The sequence below is a fragment of the Hemitrygon akajei genome, chromosome 18 (genome assembly GCF_048418815.1).
Source record: "Hemitrygon akajei chromosome 18, sHemAka1.3, whole genome shotgun sequence".
Lineage (NCBI taxonomy): Eukaryota > Metazoa > Chordata > Chondrichthyes > Myliobatiformes > Dasyatidae > Hemitrygon > Hemitrygon akajei.
Window position 1 is genome coordinate 22,871,994 of NC_133141.1, and position 22,365 is coordinate 22,894,358.

Here is a 22,365-nt window from a genome sequence, read left to right on the forward strand (position 1 = left end):
ATTAAATGCAATACACATATTATTAAATGTAAAGGGACTTTCGAGTGGCAAGTATTTAATTTTTATGTAATAAAACAATTGGAGTTTTGAGTGATTTCTGTAAAAATATTGTATGTCAAACTGAAATTCCCTGAGGGGGCTAAAATACTGAGTTCAATTTTTTTTTAAATTTAATTTTTCTCCAACTGAGCATTGATATCATGAGTGGTTGTAAATTGCTTATTGATTGTGGATATGTTAGACAAATGTCTTGATTCAACAGTCTCCTACCAGCTCTTTTGTACCAATATTCAACTGTGTGCACTATATTATATCAGAAGAAATGTACATAATTCAGATGTTTATATGCTTTAATTAAAATAGATATTTCCATAATGGTATATTGTCTCTGACCTTTATTACTATATAAAGTATATCACCACTGATACTGTAACTTAGACTGCCTAATATCTTGGATTAGAATGGAACTTGAAACCCCACCAGAGACTTGAAATACACCTATTCTAAGATGGTACTAGTGAAGTCTGCAAGTAAAGTTCTAGTGTCAGGGGTGTTAAGACTGTGCCTGTGCGCCCCACCCCTGGACAAAGCTTAAAGGTCCCATTATACTTTTCAACCAGGGCATTATCTCAGGTATCCTCAAACCAGATTGCTAAAGCAGATATCTGGTCTAAATTGACTGCTGCATTTCCCATATTGCATTGGTTATTAGCTCTGGAAGCAGGTCTCACATCTGGAACTGTAAAGAGAAGCAAGTCAGGGTCATGAATTGATATAATGAATTTGATGCTTTTGGGTGATTTATTTTTCTTTTTATTGTTTGTACAACAGTGGATTAGTTAAAAAACTTGTCAGACAAATACACATGAAACAACATATTGCAAGTTGGCAATGCTAAAATGTATTCATAACACTTGATTTTTTTTAGAAAAGACCTTTAGTTCTGAGAACATAATTTATTCAGGGAATGCTCCTCAGTGTAAGTGAAGATTTTGGGACAGTGGACGGTCGCCAGTTAAACTAATCTGACAATTTACACAAGCTGAGAATAGTTCAGAAATGGAGATGGGAAAACAAGAGACAAATGTAAAGCGCACTCCCAGGTTTGAAATTAACATGAGTAAATCCATAGTGGGTAAAAAAAAGATTGGTGAGGTGCAGGCTTAAGTTTTTTACATGGCCAATCTGTAGCAATATCCCTGGCTACAAGAAACACAAAGATCGCTGGAAGTTGAGGAAGGAAATAACAATAAACTGAGGGTGCTGAAAAGATTTAGGTCAGGCAGCATCTGTACTGAGAGAAACAGTTAATGTTTCAGGTTGTAGACACTTCGTTAGAACATAGAAGGATCTTCGACTTAAATTGTTAGTTTTATTTCTTTGACCGTGATATGGTGCGATCTGAGTGTTTCTAGCATTATCTATCAGTGGTGTCTTAGAGCCCCGGAAAAAGGCAGTGTAGACGAAGTCCATGTGATTAGAATTAATTATCCCAGATGGGCTGTCTGCAATGGGCAAAAGGGAGGGGAATGCATGAAATGTACATATATAACAGAAATTTCCTGATTTCTCAGCCCAACGAGGACATGCAATGCTGGATTTACTTCTGGGAAACGAAGTGAAGCAAGTGGAATTGTATCCGTGAACTAACAAACTGAGTAGAGCAAACCAACATGATCTGGCCCAGTTATGAAACATTTCAAATTGTTCAGGCACACAATGGGTTTATGAGGTGGAGAGGAAGGCAATTGAAAGTTCTAGCTGCCCGTGTGACTCGGCTGAGAGATTAACATGCTAGCAGAAAGTAGAATATGGAAAATCAGGTTCATAATTGAGGGGATTGAAGTGACAATTACAGCATAGATACAACAGTGGCAGACAGAAAGCACTGCTGAATAGTTGATTTTCAGACCGGAGGGAAGTATACAGTGATGTTCCACAGGAACTGTCATTAGAACCACTACTCAGTTGAACTGGATAGTAACAAACTTCAAGATGATTACTAAAATGGCATGATGCAGAGCAAACTAAATAGTGAAAAATTATGCCATGCGTTTTGGACTTGAAGGGTGTCAGCTTGAAACGTCAACTATTTATTCCTCTCCATAGACGCTGCCTGACCTGCTGACTCCCTTCAGCATTGTGTGTGTGTTACTCCAGATTTCCAGCATCTGCAGAATCTCGTGATTCATTCAATAAAATATTTCTTCATTCAGCATGTGAAATAAATCCAGGACAAGTATCACATGACATTAATTAACTCAACAATTAGCCCGCCGGTGGTGTGGTGGCATTCGCAGCGGACTTCGAGGCAAGAGTCCCAGGTTCGAATCTGGCCAGCTCCTTGTACACTTTCCATCTGCACTGGGCTGAGCGTCAAACTAACAACTCAGCCTCGGGGGGGAGAAAACAAATGCTAAAGAAACAGGCTGCCACCTAAGGTGCAGAAAGGAACGACAATGTAACAAATAAATCCAGGCCCTTATTTCTATCTTTTCATCATGTCACTAGGACAGGATCACTGCCAATGTTGTCCCTTGGACTACTGTGGTGTTGTTCCATACAGATTTAGAGAGAAATCCTGAAAAACTTAAAGATCAGAAAATGGTTATTGAGTAAAGGCTTTTCTTGGAAGATCCAGTAGTGGTGTGGTACCTGGTGACATTGCTTTTTCAACACAATGACGATTTTATGTGGATAATATAAATAACAGGAGTGCACAGTCAACTATCATGGCATCATGATTCAATTACTTGTTCCAGTTGAGGTAATGCTCAATCCGGTTGCAGATTGATTTTTGTATACACACTTCTGAAATCTTCCTCCAAAGCCAGTCAGCTCATAAGAATAATTCTAGGAAGTAACTGCAGAAGTCTTAACAATATTAGGGATAAAGCCAGACACAAGTGCAAACCTCACAAATTGACATGCTCCCCTGATATGGGTACGATTTGAAAGAAGTCACTTAGCCCAACCCAGAGAAAGGGACAGCAATGTACAAAGCTAATTTTAATCGCAATATTTGTGGTTCTTGGAGCAGTTTGACATGATTAATCCTTAACAATTCGAAGCAAATACAGGAGAATTTGAGAAAACGGCCACTTTGAATGAAGCTCCAATTCAATTGGTACCTAGGATAGCCTGTGTATTCATGGAAAGTAGTTTCAAATTTGGGATTTGACTATCCAAGTCCCTGAGTCAGAAATGTTCATTGGAACCAGTAAAATCATTAAAAGACAAAGGAAACAATCATATTAGACTCCCAAACAACAGCTCTAAAGCTCAGCAGCCCGGGAAGGTACATAGAAACCATCTTACACTACTATCCTGTACATTACTGGTTAGAGTCAGGCAGTCACTCTACTCAGAGCCACCTCATCTCAAACAGTTTCTTCACAAGTTTCCCAAGGTCTTACAGAGCTATTTGGCAAAAAAAATGAAGCACCTTGAAACATTTTCCCACATTGAAGCTGCTATCAAAATGTACATTGTTGAACTGTTCTCACCATATCTGAAATTCCAACTTTAAGAGCTTTTCCCCTCAGGTGACGTTTTAATTACAATTACCTTGGCCTGTCAAACTGTTCAAGGGAACAGACACAATGAGTTAGTTTCATAGTCAAGTGTAGAGAGAGTTTTAATGGTACTTGTTCAATGGAACCAGAAGTAAGATGTTATGTTCTGAAGAAAATGTCTGTGTATTTCTGATCCACACAGACTGCACCTCCTTCTGTTAAATGGAGCTTGGAGATATTACCACAATTCAAGAATACGACTTGATATATACACACACTTTCCCTTGGATGTGGAAAAAAATCTTTAAAGAGGTTGGGTAAGGAAACCCCTCACACAGGGTTGCCTATTGCTTTCAGTGGGATATTCTCACACCAACTCTTGCCATTGGTTCGGTTGTTGCTGATGGACTGTGCCAGAGAGTTTCGGGTAATCTCTGACATTGATGTAGCGTTGGAATGGGAACCATCCATGTTATTAAACTGGTGTTTGCTCTGGTCCTTATACTTTAACCAGTGCTTCTTCAATGTAATTTGTACCTGAAAGGAAAGGATTCCGTAAGTAGTTTAACACAGTGGCAAGATCCAAGTATTCCCACTTTGTTCTACACTCTCCCAGGGATTCCCAGTCTCTGATCTCCCAAATCATCCTATGGATTCTGATCCAGTGAACTCCCATAATCATACCCACTTTTCCCATTCCCAGTCTCACATGATGTTGGAATGGCCTCCCTGTTGGTGGTTGATGCCGCCTTGAAGGAGAGGAAAATAAAAAACATGCCTGCCCTAAATGGCCAAATACTAAAGCAAAAACTATATTAGAATGATTATAGGAAGAGGAGATCCATATTGATCCTATCCATGAGGGATGAAGCTAAGCTAGCCCTCTGGAAAATGGGCTTCTGCAGTTAACCTAATTAAGGTGTGTTGTTTATGGAGAGAATGAACTGGGACACAAAAGTTATTGATAATCCACAGGCAGAAAGACACACACATCCCTCCCCCTCAAATTCCTGATTTGAAGGTTTGCATTAGGAACATGAATTCTAATGAGCTGAGATGAACTGTCAGCAACAAATATAGTTGAAGATCGTACTCACCTCTCCATTAAAGAAGCAGAATATCAATGTCACCAGTAAACCCTGTGAAACAAAATGGTATTAGTTGTGGTGGGTGTAAGTAACCGACTGAACCCCTGGTTGTTTCTTAGCTGAAAATGCGAGAGATTTCAGTTCAGCTTGAAGGTGCCTTTGCCAGTCTGAAATGGTTTGAAATAATTGGTCTGCAATAATGGGAGAACAGGCACACAGGAAATACCTGCACTCCAACCCTCTGTTCACCTCAAAATTCTCCTTAGTCCGCTTCTAGCTAATATACCACTTCCTGCTCTGGTAACAGCTAACACTCATTTCTACATGTATGTTGTTCCTCTCTCTTCTACTTCTATATATTGGTGCCCAGCTTCCTCGATTTCCTTACTTACCAACCCCAGTCAGTTTGGATTCGCAACACCTCCTACATAGTCACCATACGGCTGTGTACTTGACCCCCTGCTCGACTCGCTTTATGCTTGTTACCATGTGGCTAAGCACAACTCCAATGCCATATTCAAATTTGCTGACGACGCCACTGGGTGTTGGCCGAATCAAAAGTGACAAATTGGTACAGGATGGGGATTGAAAGTCTGGTTGAATGGTGCCACAATAAAGAACCTCCCACTCAATGTCAGCAAAACCAAAGAGCTGATTACCGACTACAAGGGAAAGAAGCTGGAGATCCATGAGCCAGTCCTCATTAATGAATCGGAGGTGCAGGGGGTCAGTAACTTTAAGTTCCTTGGCGTTATCATTTCAGAGGATCTGTCCTGGGACCAGCATGTAAGTGACATTACAAAGAAGGCACAGCAGTACCTCTACTTTCTTAGAACATTGCATAGATTCAGCATGTCACCAAAATTATTGACAAAATTTCTTCTTGAGAAAATATCCTAACTGGTTGCAACACAGCCTGGTATGGAAACGTCATGCCCAAGAATAGGGGTGTCCATAGAAAGTGGTGGATACAGCCCAGTCCATCACAGGCAATGCTCTCCCAACCCTTGAGTACGTTTACAAGGAATGTTGCCACAGGAAAGCAGCATCTGTCATAAAGGACCAGGCCACACTTTCCTCCCACTACTACCACTGGGTAGCACAGCCGCTCTTCCATACAACCTTGCTCAGGCCTGCGCCCTCGAGAAGACTTTCCAGGCGCAGATCCATGGTCTCGTGAGACTAACGGATGCCATACCATTGGGCAAGAGGCACAGAAGTCTTAGATTTCTCACCACCAGGTTCAGGAACAGTTATTACCCTACATCCATCAGCCTCCTGAAGCAGTGTGGATAGCTTCACTCACCACTACTCTGAATTGATTCCATAACCTACAGACTCACTTTCATGGAGTCAATAGTATTATTTATTTATTTGCACAATTTGTCTTCTTTTGCACAATGGTTGTTTGTCAGTCTTTGCTTATAGTCTTTAATAAATTCTATTGTTTTTCTTTATTTTCTTGTAATTACCTGCAAGAAAATACATTTCAAAATATATATATGGTAGTATATACATATTTTGATAATACATTTTACTCTGACAATTTAGTACAAGTCCTTTGGTATTGGTTCCTCCTGCCCCATAACTAATCCAAATACCGCAATAATCTAAGGCTCTTCCTCTTGAATCATGCATCAAGTCTAGCAGCAATCCTCCTGATCTTTTACTGTCACCAGTAATGTTGTACTCTGAGTTATGTGTAGGCCAAAATCTGCAAGATACTAATTTCATTTTTTACTTAATCCCTTGCTCCTGAATGAAATCAGGACCTCAGCTACCCTTTCTGTCATTGCTACTAACCCTACCACCACTGCTTCTGGCAGTCCCTTCCCCTTGTATCCCCTCCATGATGTTCTATACTCTGGCACGTGGTGGTGGGGGGGGGCAGCACCAAAACATCCATCTTCTGAGAATCTCTTCTAATGGTGGCATTACGCGCAGACCCTTTTCACTTGTGCCATGATCTGAACTGTACTCCTTCAAGAGGTGTCATCGCTCACAACAATAAGCGGCAAAGCACACGGCAGCAGCAGCCTTTCGGATCTGGTGCTACTTTAATTTAGTTTTTTTAAATTTAATTTTAAGGCACAATTAGGGTTTAGGGCAATAGATAACAGAGCAACTATCTACCATCGTCAAATACTGCTACAATACAGAGATCACCCAAAAACAAATCTTCATGAAAATCTGCTGGTTAGATTGCGCGACCTCAGCTTGCTGACGGAATTGGGCCTGCAGTCCTCAAAGTCGCCTGATGCCGGTGGCCGGAGGTGGAGACGTCGTAAGTGGTGTGCGAAGAAGCAGAAGCAAGGTGAGCGAGCAGGAGTCCATGCCAGGAAAAAAGCAAGCCCTAGCCAGCTGGCTCTCCCATCCACTCTGCTTTCCAATAGACATTAAATTGGACTACATCTGTGGCAACAAAATACTCAGCAGGAGTACAGAAACGGATGGAATTCTGGACGCCGCCATTCAGCTGATTATTTATGTAACAGATTTTCCCCCAAGCCATCAGACTACAACCCTACTGCCCTCTGCTGTGCCTATTGTCTTGTTTATTATTTATTGTAATGTCTGCACTGTTCTGTGTATGCCGTCCTGGGTAGGTCTGTAGTCTAGTGTAGTTTTTGTGTTGGCTTACGTAGTTCAGTGTAGTTTTTATATTGTTCATGTAGCACCATGGTCCTGAGAAAACGTCTCATTTTTACTGTGTACTGTACCAGCAGTTATGGTCGAAATGACAATAAATAGTGACTTGACTTGACTTGACTTGACTTGATAACTCACCACAACTGGTTTGACTGTGATACCCACGCAAAGACTCCTGGAACTTATGCCCCTTCCTACTCATCCGCCTGTTTACTGTTCAGAACCCTGTCCACCTGAACAACCCAGGAAGCTCACAATGATTCCAGCTTCTGCTCAAACCCAGAATCCCCAAGTTTGAGCTCAGACAACTGGAGACACCTCTTACACAAACAGTTCCCCCAAAGACACATCCTGCCATTTCACATGTGCACAGTTTGTGAGCAATATGTCTCAGTTATTCATGAGTTTAAAAAAAAATCTATTCCCACTTATAGAAGCTATATAGTTATAGGTTAAACTATTCATTTTAATTAGCATCTGCACTTTAGCACTCTGTAACATGAGAACAGAACCTCTTCTCTGACATCAGTAGTCCATCACTCAAAAGCGCCCATATTTTGTGCACTATAGGAGCATTACTCTGCAGAACTGGTATCTACTAGCTTTTCATTGAGTGACTCCAGCATGGTATCAGAATCTGTTCGATTACAGATGTTAGGAACAGGCAGGATGATCAGATCAGCTGGGATTTTAATGAGTGACAGAGCAGGCTCAAGGGATCAAGTGGCAAACTCCTGCTAGTTCGTATCTCAAATGCTGTCACACAAATACAGCAAGAAGATGGGTAGTCATTCTAAAACAATTGCACTGTAGCCAACTGTGGTGAACTACATATACCTGTCTGGACACGCCCCCCCGCTGACTGCTCCTGTGGCTCCTCCCACTGACCGTGGCTCCTCCCACAGACCCCGGTATAAAGGCGATTGGAGACACAGCCCCGGTCTCAGTCTCCAGGATGTAGTGTGGTGGTCAATTGCTGCTTGTTCTTTCTTCCAGCCAATAAAAGCCTATATCTCGCCTCACATCTCTGAGAGTTATTGATGGTGCATCAATTTTATTGGCTGGAAGTTTTAAAACATGGGAAGTATTTTACGTCCGGAAAAATTAGACTTGGACCCCCAAGCTCCAGAAGCAGCTCTTGCCTTTGATCTCTGGCTTGCATGCTTCCAATCATACTTGGAAGCGATTCCAGTGACTGAGCCTGCCACAATGTACAAAATCCTCCTATCCAGAGTAAGTCCGAAAGTATTCTCCCTTATCAGGGACCTGCCGACCTACCAAGGGGCACTGGACGCCCTCAAAAGACAGTACCTGCAGCCGGTGAACACAGTCTATGCAAGACATCGCTTAGCGACGTGGCGACAGCGAACCGACGAGTCGAGCGGGGAGTTTCTTCGAGCCCTACAGACACTCGTGCGAGCTTGTGACTGCAAAGGACTGACGGCGGAACAACATGCGGAGCTGCTAGTACGAGACGCCTTTGTTACGGGGATCAGGTCAGTGTACGTGCGCCAGCGGCTGCTGGAAAATGCCCATCTTACCTTACACTCGGCGATCGAGACGGCCAACACGCTGGAGGCTGCTCTGCACGACGCTGATGCTGTCCAGCCGCGCGATCCCCCGCCGGTCCCATGGACACTGCAGACCCCGCCGCCGCCACCCACGAGCGAATTCACCACTGCCGCTGCCAGTCGCGAGTCCACGAACTCCCCGAAACCGACCACAGCTGCTGCCAGTCGCAGGTCCGCGCAGTGTTACTTCTGCGGACTCGAAAAGCACCCCCAAAAACGCTGCCCAGCCCAAGAAGCTACCTGCTCCAGCTGCGGGAAGAAGGGCCATTTTGCCAAGGTCTGTAAGTCTAAACCACGAGCGGGGTCAGGCAGCGCTGCGTGTGAGGCATGGGGGCCACCATCTTGGTCGCCGCCATCTTGCCTGCCTGCCTCGTGCGAGGCATGGGGGCCGCCATCTTGCTTGCCCACCTCGTGCAAGACATGGGGGCGGCCATCTTTGTCGGCGCCACCTCGCCCCGCCCCCGACCCACCAGTGCTTACCGGGCACCAAGACGGCGGTTCAACTCTGGCCTCCGTAACCCTCGACCAAAGCGCCTCACACCAGCTTGCAAGGTCAATGATGGACATCCTGGTGGAGGGGCACAGGACTAGCTGCCTGTTTGACACGGGCAGCACTGAGAGTTTTATTCACCCGGACACGGTGCAACGCTGCGGACTCATGACACGGCCGGTAAGTCAGAGGGTCACCTTGGCTTCTGGGTCGCATTCCACAGACATCCGGGTGGGTTGTGTAGCAACATTGGTGGTGCAGGGCACAGAATATCGGGACTTTGCGCTACTGGTCATGCCTCAACTGTGTGCGCCTGTGCTATTGGGGCTGGACTTCCAGAGCCACTTAAAAAGTGTGACTATGGTATATGACGGGCCCCTCCCACCACTCACTGTCAGGAATCCTCAGTTTTGTGGGACTTCGTCATATACCCCGCTACTGACCACACACACACACACCGACCCACACATCCCACCCAGCACCATGCCGACAGCTGCGCTACTGACACCACTTGCAGCCTCTCCACCCTCAAGATCCCTTCCCCACCGCTGTTCGCCAACCTGACCCCCGACTGTCAACCTGTGGCAACTAAAAGCAGGAGGTACAGCGCGGGGGACAGGGCCTTCATTCAGTCAGAGGTGCAGCGGCTGCTTAGGGAGGGTATCATTGAGCCAAGCACAAGTCCTTGGAGAGCCCAGGTGGTTGTTGTTCAGACCGGGCAGAAAAATAGGATGGTCGTGGACTATAGCCAGACCATCAATAGGTTCACGCAGCTTGACGCGTACCCCCCTACCCCGCATCGCGGATATGGTCAACCAGATAGCTCAGTACAAGGTGTTCTCGACAATAGATCTGAAATCCGCTTATCACCAGCTCCCCATCTGCCTTCGAGGCGGGCGGCAGGCTCTATCACTTCCTGCGCGCCCCCTTCGGTGTCACAAATGGTGTCTCTGTCTTCCAGAGGGAAATGGACCGGATGGTGGACCAGTGCCAACTGAAGGCCACATTTCCCTATCTGGATAATATCACCATCTGTGGTCACGACTGGCCGGATCACAACGCCAACCTCCAACGATTTTTCCAAGTGGCCAAAGTCCCGAACCTTACTTATAACAGGGACAAGTGTGTGTTCGGATCCACCCGACTCGCTATCCTTGGGTATGTCGTGGAGAACGGGGTCATTGGCCCTGATCCCGACCATATGCGCCCCCTGTTAGAACTCCCTCTTCCCACCACCCTCAGAGCCCTCAAACGGTGCCTGGGCTTCTTTTCCTATTACGCCCAATGGGTCCTCCATTACGCAGACAAGGCCCGCCCCCTGGTCAAGTCTACCACATTTCCCCTCTCTGCCGAGGCCCGCGCGGCCTTCAGCCGCATTAAAGAGGACATTGCCAAAGCAACGATGCATGCGGTGGACGAGACCATTCCCTTCCAAGTAGAGAGTGATGCCTCCGATTTCGCGCTGGCTGCTACCCTCAATCAGGCAGGCAGGCCAGTAGCATTCTTTTCTCGTACCCTTCAAGGCCCTGAAATTCGGCACTCCATGGTGGAGAAAGAAGCCCAGGCCATAGTGGAAGCTATTAGGCACTGGAGGCACTATCTCGCCGGCAAAAGGTTCACCCTGCTGATCAACCAGCGCTCAGTTGCGTTCATGTTCAGCAACCAACAGCGGGGCAAAATCAAAAATGATAAAATTTTGTGGTGGAGAATAGAACTCTCCACCTACAACTATGATATCCTGTACCGGCCTGGAAGGCTCAATGAGCCCCCTGATGCCCTATCCCGGGGAGCGTGTGCCAGCGTGCAGCTCGACCAGCTATATGCCCTCCATGCAGATCTTTGCCACCCGGGGGTCACCCGATTTTACCATTTCGTGAAAGCCCGGAACCTGCCTTACTCCCTTGAGGACATCAGGACGATGACCAGGGACTGCCAAGTCTGCGCTGAGTGCAAACCGCACTTCTACCATCCTGAAAAGGCGCAACTTATCAAGGCCACCCTCCCCTTTGAGCGACTGAGTGTTGACTTTAATGGCCCCCTTCCCTCCACCGACCGAAATGTCTACTTCCTCAACATTATCGACGAGGACTCGCGGTTCCCCTTTGCCATCCCCTGCCCCGACACCACTGCCACGTCCGTCATAAAAGCCCTGCGCCAGCTCTTCACTCTGTTCGGATATCCTTGCTATATCCACAGTGATAGAGGGTCCTCCTTTATGAGTGACGAGCTGCGCCGGTACCTGCTAGCTAGGGGCATTGCTACTAGTAGGACCACGAGCTATAATCCCCGGGGAAATGGACAGGTGGAGAGGGAGAATGCCACAGTGTGGAAGGCCACACTTTTAGCCCTTAAGTCAAAAGGGTTGCCGGTCTCTTGATGGCAGGAGGTCCTCCCCGAGGCACTCCACTCTATCTGCTCCCTGTTATGTACGTCCACCAATGCCACCCCTCATGAGCGCCTATTTTCTTTTCCCAGGAAGTCTGCCACTGGGACCACCCTACTGGCTTGGCTGACATCCCCAGGGCCAGTGCTGCTCCGGAAACACGTGAGGAGCAATAAATACTCCCCGCTGGTCGAGAGGGTTCACCTACTACATGCGAACCCCCAGTATGCCTACATGGTCTTACCTGATGGGCGGGAGGACACGGTCTCTATCCGCGACCTGGAGCCCGCAGGAGCAGCAGACCACTACCCCGAACACTCCACGGTAACTATGAACCCTGTACCCGAGGTGACACCGCGCACACCAAGCCCTACACTGACCCCTCACGACACTCCTATACCGGGCATCTCGCACACGCATATACCAGGCGCCTCGCACACACATGAGGGATCACTGACGCCTAGTGGGCTGACACCTCCAGTTAGGCCGGAACCAGCACAACCACCGTCTCCGGTGCAATCACCACCGGCACCTGTGCAATCACCACCACCGGCACCTGTGCAATCACCACCATCGGCATCTGTGCAATCTCCACCACCGGCACCTGTGCAATCTCCACCACCGGCACCTGTGCAATCACCACCGGCACCTGTGCAATCACCGCCGGTGCTACGTAGATCACGGCGACAGATTCAACCACCTGATAGACTTAACCTGTAAATATACTTGTAAGAAACTTCGCCCCATGGGGACTCTCTTTTAAAACAAAGGGGGGGGGGTGAATGTGGTGAACTACATATACCTGTCTGGACACGCCCCCCCTGCTGACTGCTCCTGTGGCTCCTCCGACTGACTGTGGCTCCTTCCACGGACCCCGGTATAAAGGCGATTAGAGACACAGCCCCGGTCTCAGTCTCCAGGATATAGTGTGGTGGTCAATTGCTGCTTGTTCTTTCTTCCAGCCAATAAAAGCCTATATCTCGCCTCACGTCTCCGAGAGTTATTGATGGTGCATCACCAACAAAAGACACTTACCTGATAATGTGAAAAAATGTGCATCGCATGATCATAAATCGTCTCAATCAGCTGTCCTTCAGGTCTGGATGGAATCAGAATAAACTGAATCCCCAGGAGCGGCACAAGGATCAGTGTGGCTCGGACAACCTTCATGTAGACTTTAGATTGTACCTGGTGTGTCACCCTCAGCTTGGTGATAAGGACACGAACAATGTTCAGCAGAAAGAACAGATTGACCTAGGGGCCAAAAATAACAGTCTAAAGAAACAAGGTCAACTAGATCAAGACTTAGCATCATTTCATGCTCTGTAACCCTAGAATCTCTATATAATGGTCTTTATCACTTCAGCTGCATTAATTTTAGAATGGAATAACATACTTACCAGTAATGCAGCACAGATTGGGCCATGGACAATGTACAGAAGAACAGTGTCAGCACTCATCCAGCAACTGGCGACAAGGAAAGAATAGCGTCAAACACCAAGAGAGCAAAGACCCAGTGCCTAACTCATCCATTATCCTGAGACACTCAAAGAATAGATAGCCAATTAAATTACCTCACTGAATTATGTGCTCAACACTACAGAAGGTAACACCACAGTTTGCTTCTCATTATATGATTGGCTATTCCTGTTTGTTGTTAAGACATTGACTGTTTTATTGGTACCCAGTAGCCAGGAACTAGAAACAGGATAGAAACCTTGTGCAACTTAAGACCTACACTGGGATCTGGATTTCATTTGGCATGGAAGCTTGGGGGTAGAGTTTGATAATGGGGCTCTGTGCAGTGGATTTGAACAGTGGGACTGCACAGTGCTGCATGACAGTGGGCATCCTGCACTGGTCTCTGTAAGGATCTAATGCTGGAGCTTTTCACTGGGCTTCATGGTGGACTCAATAGGATGTCTTCCCTTGGATCACCTCTTTTAGTGAGGTGATTTATTATCTCATAGACATTAAAAAATGCAGTGAATAATTTCCTTGAACTGAAATACCTTGCAGTAACAATCCTAGTTTCTATCCATAGCTCAAGAAGAGAAATCAAAGCTGCTCTTACTTGTCATTGTAGTACATGCTCCTGGCAATCGCATGTATAATGGCTGGGATCAGCGGGAACCCTGACAAGAGAAGGACACGGTGTCAGTCTTCCCATTAGAGTTGTATAATGCATCCTAACCCATGGAACACTATTATCCAGTACCTCTTCAAGGACCTGTCCAGTTCTGCTCCTGTGCCTTATGGTCTAACTGCTTCATCAGCCTTGCTCCACTATTCAGTGGACCAGACGTCTGACACTGCCGTGAAAGCTCTGTCAGGACTCAGCTCGTGTTCTCCAAATGCAGACCCAGTCCTTCTGCAAACCTCATGCCACAGCTCACACGCATGGCCGGACATCCAACCGCGAGAGGCCAATCCCCCAAACACGTTACAAGGTTCACAGTCGTGCTCTTCCCTGTGTGGGGGACAATGTGGCCCAGAGACAGCAAGAGGGGAGCAGAGGGACACGGGCTGCCTGTGCATCCAAATCCTCTGAAGGAGACAGGATTGTGCCAGTGACTGCTGAAGAGGACAGTAGTCTCATTACTCCAATCCTCCTCCTCACTTCCCCTTCCCCTTCAATATATACCACCTCCTGAACTATAAGGTGCAGATTCTATATTCCAGCCCATCCCTCATCAAGAACCTCAGCCCTCGGTTTTCCCCTTTTTCATTCCAGGGCCCCTTGAGAAGATCATTTCATTAGAGGTGGGGCAGACAGCCACATCTTTTGGAGCTATTTAAGGGACTCCACCTCCAGCATGGGCACTGTGCCCAATGACCTGCACACACTGATGTTTTGCAAACTCCTTTGTTTTAAATGCCACAGCCCTGACGACTAATCTAAGGGGGCCCCTTGCTGAAAGCAGTCGACCAACTGTTTATTCATCTGGCTGCTGCAGCTGAAGAGTGACACACCCTTCAGCCCAACTCGTGCAGTCCCATATCCATCTAAACCTTTCCCTCCCACTTATCTGCCCAAATGCCCTTTAAGAGTTATGATTGTATCTACCTCTACCCCTTCCTCTCTTTCCAGAGATGGAAAAACCTCTGTGTGGAAAAACATGCCCAGGTCCCTTTTCAATTTTGAGCAAGTAAACTTGAGAAGCAAGTGGAGGAGGGCTCGGTTTGTCAATTGTGCAGCAAGTTGTCACATATTGAAGTTCCATGGTTTGAACAGAGTTAACGGTCCTGGGCTTTCTCCATTATGCAAAGGTGAGGGCAACTGGAACGAAGGGTTCCTCTGAACCTTTGAAAGAAGATTCCGATGGATTGGTCAGTGTTAATAACCACTTACATGTCTCTGCCATCTTGGCAGATGTGAGGAGGACTAAGATTCAACAGCACAGGAACCATTAAATTGCCACTGACTTTGAAGTCCTGTTGACTATTATCCTGACCTGGAAATTTCAACATTAGTTCATAATCATTACTGAACTCCCTCCCCAACATCACTTTCACCAGGACTGGCGTGATTCAATGTTACAGCTTATCCCCACCTTCTGAAGGTCAGTTAGGGTTTTACAGTAAATGCTGGTCACCCAGATACCGATAATTGAAAAAATATACAGTACTCCTTTGAGAGCAGACAGAATTCAATTTCACGTCATCCAAAAGACAACACCTCCTACAGTGCTGCATTCCCTCAATACGACACATTAAGTTTTTATGCTCAAGTCTCCAGAGTGGGAATTAAACCTGAAATCTGATTGTGGAAAGCACCACTTGACACTAGGATTGCAAATAGCATGAAACAGGAACTTTTATTCAAAATTATTAAACTTTTAAATCATTTAAAGCAGGGATGGCCAACCTATGGCACATTGGATGATTAGAAGTGGCGCATTGCACCCCAGTGATAGTAATAAAAAAGGTAAGCCTACTCATGCCGATTTGTAGGGAAAAAAATCTATAACAGGAATTCAGGTAGCTTAGAGCTAGAAATGGGTTTTGCTGAGAATAAATCTAAAACTTAGCAATTATTTTTAGCGATTTTATTATTTTGTGCACATCTTTTGGCGAATGTTAACTTCTTCCACATTAATCTGTTTTCAATTTTTAAAAAATGTTCAATGAATCAAACTAGGAAAGAAGGACTTTTGTTCCGCAGTCGTTCCATAACTGTTCGATACACGTTTGATACTTGTTTGATCCCGAGGCGCCAGGCGTCTGCACCTGTGGTGCATCGCAGGTTTTTGCCAGTTTACAATTGACACTCGTGCGCTACAGAGTTGTGCTTTGTTTGCCCTTCGTGAACATTTGCAGTTTTGTACTTCTTCAAAAATTAAGCCTTGTTTTTACATTCAGTTACCCATCACAGTGCAAAAGAAAATGAGCAAAAGAAAAGCAGAAAGTGATAGTAAGCATGAATTCAATGAACAGTAGGAAAATGAGTTCTTATTTATAGTGGGTCCGTCAGGAAAAGCGTTGTGCATTGTTTGTGAAAACACTTTCTCACATAATAGAAGACATGATCTTAATAGACACTATAAAACAGAACATCAAACTGAAGGAAAACTGAAGCTAGTGCTTGGGTCTAAGTTACAGAAAGAATATGTGATTAAGAAAAAGGAAGAAATCAAAAGAAGACAAAATATATTTGTTAAAAGTCTCATTAAGGTAAGTAATGTTTATCTTGTTTTATATTAAATCAATATATCATGTAAAAATGCTAAATATGTCTATATTAACATATTTTTACGAGAATTGAATGGGGGTACAAGAGTTGTATGGTGCATCTGAACTCATGCGTGAAAAAATTGACGCATGGAATGTAAAAGGTTGGCCACCCGACTTAAAGGCTATAGGCGATGTCTATTGTACTGTGTTACTGAGAGTACATACCCCATCCAAGTACGTAGTACCAGAATAAATTTTGCTCCTCCACAAATGCAGCCACGATAATGAGAGTGTGCAGGTAGACCCCTTCGCACAGCATCCAGAAGTAATTGCATCCAATCAAGTACAAGTGAACAAAGAGTAATATTTTACAGCCAACCTGCAGACAGGACACAGATACAGACATCAAAGGTAATGCATTAGGAAATGTGGATCGCAAATTGGCAACAGTGGGACCTCAGCAAATACTGCAGGAGCATGGCGGACCTATGAATGCTAAGAGAGTAGATGAGCATTTTATGCCCATGGGGATGAAACCTCCAGCAATTTGCTTCAGGATTGGGAATCCGCCACTGAGGACTGGCAAATGCTCTGTGTGTGATTTGCTGCAGAACAAGATATAAGCTCCAACTAAACAGCTTTCAACAGAAAGTCTATGTCTTTTATGAAACAAAGCATAAGCTAGTGGATACCCACGTCTGCAATTGCTCAATGTATAAAAGGGGCTGAATCCTGTATCGATGATATTCCTGGGGTTAACCCATTTCTTCATTTCTTTTTACTGTGGCAAGAGATTCAACAAAGCGGTCAACTCTTTTATCCCTAGGACAATTGTCCTTTTTGGTTTAATTTTTATTTAAATAAATGTTATTGACAATACTTCAAAGTTCAAAGTTGAGTTTATTGTGTTCACAGGTACAATGAAGAACTTGCAGCAGCATCTTAGGCACATGGCATCAAATATGCAGCATTCACAAAAAACATTGTTACTTGAAAGAACATAATTAGAAAAATAAAATAAAATCAAAGTGATCATAGTACTACTGAGCTCTAATGGTTAGGATTTTGTAAGTTGGTTCAAGAACCAAATGGTTGAAGGGAAGTCGCTATTCTTGAACCTGGTGATGTGGGACTTCAGGCTTCTGTACCTCCTGCTCCGTGATAGCTGCGAGAAGATAGTGTGGCCTGAACATGGGATCCTTGATGATGGATGTTGCCTTCCTGTGGTGAACTACATATACCTGTCTGGACACGCCCCCCCCCCCCCCCCCCCGTTGACTGCTCCTGTGGCTCCTCCCACAGACCCCAGTATAAAGGCAATTGGAGCCACAGACCCTTCCTCAGTCTCCAGGATGTCGTGTGATGGTCACTTGCTGCTTGTGCTTTCTTCCAGCCAATAAAAGCCTACCTTAACCCACGTCTCAGAGTTATTGATGGTGCATCACTTCCTGAGGCAGCATCTCCTGTGGATATTTCCGATGGTGGAGAGGGATGTGCGTGTGATGCACTGAACTGAGTCCACTACTCTACAGATCCTTGTATTCCTGTGCATTTGAATTTCTGTACCAGGCCATTTCACATTACAATGGAATCCTCACTGTCCGACGTACATTCCTGTCCCTGTAGTGTCCCTTTCCTCCAGAAAACCAGTTGACACCAGGACATGGACATAAGCTTGGCAGAGGGACAGGCAGTCAGCTCAGACAGACCCCTTGACAGATGTGTGTGCTTAGTTTTGTTTTTACTTTAAGTGAGGTGTACACATATGACATGGTGGTGTAATGACATATACCATTCACATACTTTTACATATAACCCGTAATTAATTATTTAAACAGTGTGACTTGTGGCCAAGTGGTTAGGGTGCTCGACTAGCGACCTGAAGGTCGTGAGTTCGAGCCCAGCCGAGGCAGCGTGTGTCCTTGAGCAAGGCACTGAACCACACAATGCTCCAGTCTACCCAGCTGAAAAATGGGTACTGGCAAAAAAAAATGCTGGGGGTCAACCTTGCGATAGACTGGCAACCTATCCAGGGGGGAGTCTCGTACTTTCAGTCGCTTCACGCCACGGAAACTGGCATAAGCACTGGCCGGATGAGCCACAAAGGCTCAGGACAGGACTTTGACTTTGAATTATTTAAACAAACAAAAATGCTTAATCAAACAATATATTTACAATATTACTCAAATATTATTGAACTATTACATGCTCTACACTCCTCCCTGCTTAGCCATGAACTCCAACTCAACATAGAATGTATCTCAATGATATACACAGTCTACTATACAATACAGCTATTATACAGACATCCACAGCAGAGTAAATTTTAAATTGTCCCATTCAGACCTAAAGATTTAATCACTGTGGAGGATTTCTTATTCTTGTGGGATAATGTCTTTCCTGACCAGGGAGGTTACTCTGCTTTGCAGGCGAGATTTGTGGCTGTGAAATAATCTCAGGTTCTGGGGACTCCTCTGTGCTGGTTGGAGAAGTTGACTCTGGGACTGCTGGAAGTAGTTCTGACAGCTCTGGACACCTTTCTTCTGGACGTGTTGGCATCCCAGACAGTGCCTGGCAAGCTGTTTGATCTGCTGATCTATCCCAGGCCACCAGACAAAACTTCAAGCTAGCACCTTCATTTTGACCATGACTTGAAGACCGGCATGTAGCTCCTCCAACACTTGTAAATGTTTCAGGTATTTCTTTTTCCAGGGTAAATGGGACAATCCATCAGCATTTCCATGATTAGTTGTACTCTTGGATTTGATCATGAAATTGTGTCCTACAAGAAACAGAGCCCATCTCTGCATTCATGTTGCTGCTGTTAGTGGAACACCCTTCTGTGAATTGAAAGTGGATATTAGTGGTTGATGATCAGTAATGAGAGTAAACTCTCTCCCACACATGTACTGGCTGAAACATTTTACACTCCAAACCTGACTCAAGGTCTCTCTGTCAATCTGTGCGTAATTTTTCTCTGTAGCAGTAAGGGGACATGATGCAAAGGCGTACACTTCCAACACTCATAACATGTGACATGACAACACCTATACAATAAGGTGGAGCAGCTCAGGCAAGCTTCACTAGATGACATGGATTATAATGTGTGAGTACAGTGTCTGATGTCACCGTTTTCTTTGCCTTTTGGAAAGCCACCTGACACTGCTTTGTCCATTGCCTTTTCTTCCTCATTTGAAGGAATGAGTTCAAGGGGTGGAGTATAGTAGCCAGGTTTAGCAGAAACCTGTTATAGTAAATGACAAAACCTAAAAAGGTCTGCAACTGACACACATCCTTTGGCCATGGGGTATTACCTTTGCTTGAATTTTCTCAGCAAACTTCTGCTTTTTGTGCGTCAATGGTGTGACCGCAGTAAGTGATGGTTGGTGCAAAGAACTCACACTTGTTGCATCATGCTCTGAGCCCATAATCTTCTAATCTTTTTAACACTGTCTTGAGAATTTTTAGATGTTCCTTATCATCCTTACCAGTGACAATGATGTCATCCAACTAACACTGAGTGCCTAGGCACCTTTGAAGCACTTGGTCCATAGCTTTCTGCCTGAGTGCTGGTGCAGATGCTACCCAAAAAAAAAAAGCTTTTTATAGCGATAAAGCCCTTTGTGAGTGTTTATGGTGAGAAACATTTTGGACTCTTTTTCTATCCCCATCTGTAGGTAGGCCTCAGCTAAATCCACTTTGCTGAAGTGTTTCCCTCCAGAAAGATTTGCAAAAATATCCTCTATCTTGGGCAAAGAGTATTAATCTATTTTTAGTACTGAGTTGATGGTGACCTTAAAGACACCACAGATCCTGACAGAACCATCCTTCTCAGCTACTGAGACCACTGGAGTTGCCCATGGGCTCCATTCAATCTTGGAAAGAATTCCTTCTGCCTTCATGTGATCTAGCTTTGTAAAACTTGGGTGTGGCATTTTCATTTAACACTATTTTACCCTTGATATGTTCGAGTTTTGCAATGCCATCCTTGAACACTGATGTGGCATCATCCAGAATCCTTTCTTATTTTGCTTTCAGTTAACTCTAGTGCAGGGGATGTGGCATGCAAATGGTGGATCTACGATCAAACCATAGTTGTCTCAGCCAATCACATCCCTACAATGCTGGCCCTCCTGTTTTTACAACATATAAGCTAAAAGTGGCTTGTTTGTTGTTGTATTTCACTGTTACAAATGTCATTCCCACAGGAGTTATCTTTTCTCCAGTATAAGTCCTTAGTTGGATAGCTGCAGGCTTCGTCCATATCTTTGAAATGACATTCAAACTCATTTTGTGTAATGACTGAAACAGCTGAGCCAGCGTCCAATTCCATTTTAATTAATTAATATCACCGGGTACCCACTGTTTATGAACCCATGAATTTGTCCATTTTCTGCCTTTTTTAAACTCAAATATCTCTGCTTTTTTTAAACTTTAAAGTCTCACTGTGCTTTTTTTTTACTTGAATGTCTCGCTGCGCTTCAGATAGTCGTCTTGGGTTTGTTTAAAACTTCCTCATTGTCACTGTTATGTTTTGTAACTCTAAAACATAAAACTAATTGGAAAAAACATTAAGCCAAGAGATGTGTGTGCTTAGTTTCATTTTTACTTTAGTGAGGAACGCACATATGTGTGGTGGCATAATATCGTATACCATTCACGTACTTTTACATATAACCTATAATGAATTATTTAAACAGAATGCCTAATCAGACAATATTACTCAAAAATTGCTGAAATATTAAATACAGAGACACACCCCACCTCCCCCACACATGTTGTGTGGGACAAGCTTGCAAGGAGGCACTGACACAGCAGAACCTGTGACCATGAGCATTACGTAGTAGAGCCAGACCTGTCAAATTCTGTAAGTGAGGACACAGCAATGGCTATATGCTGCTGGAAGATAGCTGGCTGGACATGGGGCACCCCTAACATACTCCTCTCCTCATGCCACCAAGGCCCCATCGACTTTCACCAGACACACTGCAGCAGCATACAGAAATCGAACCTGGGTCACAAGAAACAGACTGAATTCAAATGTGCAGAGCCCCAAAAAGGTATTTGTGTTCCACTGTCACACACATTCTCCTGAATGAGGGAGAGAAAGGCAACTGACAGACCAGCCCTCTTAGAGTCCCGGACCAAATGCATGTTGTCCTGAAAGGACTGGCCTTAGTCTGTGTAGGACTGGTTAGGGTGGATCAAATGAGTCAGAAAAGAACTACAGTGTGTGGATGGGACCCAGGTAAAGATCTTGTGTCGAAGAGGAAGATCTCTGCCGCATCTGCTCTCAAGATGAGGCTTTTCATTGTAGAACGAAGATGTACTCCTTTATCAAAGAAAGGGGCTTCCCTTCCTCCACCATTAATGCTGTCCTCAACTGCATCTCTTCCATTTTGCTTACGTCTGCTCTCACCCCATCCTCCCACCACCCCACCAGGGATAGGGCTCCTCTTATCCTCACCTACCACCCCCACCAGCCTCTGTATCCAGTACATAATTCTTCGTAACTTCTGAACTTCTGCCACCTCCAACGGGATCCCACCACCAAGCACTTCCCCCCCCCCCCCGCCCCACTTTCTCCTTTCCACAGGGATCGCTCCCTCCGCGACTCTCTTGTCCATTCATACTCCCCACTGATCCACTGAACTCCTTCCTGGCACTCACCCTTGTAAGTGGAACAAGTTCTACACCTGCCCCTACACCTCCTCCCTCACCACCATTCAGGGCCCCAGACAGTCCTTCCAGGTGAGGCGACACTTCACCTGTGAGTCCGTTGGGGTCATGTACTGTGTTCAGTGCTCCGGGTGTGGCCCCCTGTATATCAGTGAGATCCGATATAGATTGAGAGACTGTTTCACCGAGCATCTATGCTCCGTCTGCCAGAACAAGCGGGATCTCCCAGTGGCCGCCCATTTTAATTCTACTTCCCATTCCCATTCTGGTATGGCCATCCATGGCCTCCTCCACTGTCGTGATGAGGCCACACTCA

At 45.2% G+C, this 22,365-nt stretch overlaps 1 protein-coding gene across 4 annotated transcripts in view; it reads right to left on the reverse strand.

Annotated features, from left to right (window-relative positions):
* Nucleotides 1–797: 797 nt before the first annotated feature.
* LOC140741190 (calcitonin gene-related peptide type 1 receptor-like) overlaps nucleotides 798–22,365 on the reverse strand; it is a 159,548-nt gene continuing 137,980 nt past the window's right edge. For all 4 annotated transcript variants that reach the window (XM_073071077.1, XM_073071080.1, XM_073071078.1 and 1 more), the window contains 6 exons: nucleotides 16,596–16,749; nucleotides 13,771–13,831; nucleotides 13,097–13,163; nucleotides 12,732–12,950; nucleotides 4,613–4,654; nucleotides 798–4,052 (listed from right to left, as the gene is read on the reverse strand). In XM_073071077.1, coding sequence (XP_072927178.1) covers nucleotides 3,846–4,052; nucleotides 4,613–4,654; nucleotides 12,732–12,950; nucleotides 13,097–13,163; nucleotides 13,771–13,831; nucleotides 16,596–16,749 — 750 coding nt within the window. In that variant the 3' untranslated portion in view covers nucleotides 798–3,845. The remainder of the gene's footprint in view (nucleotides 4,053–4,612; nucleotides 4,655–12,731; nucleotides 12,951–13,096; nucleotides 13,164–13,770; nucleotides 13,832–16,595; nucleotides 16,750–22,365) is intronic.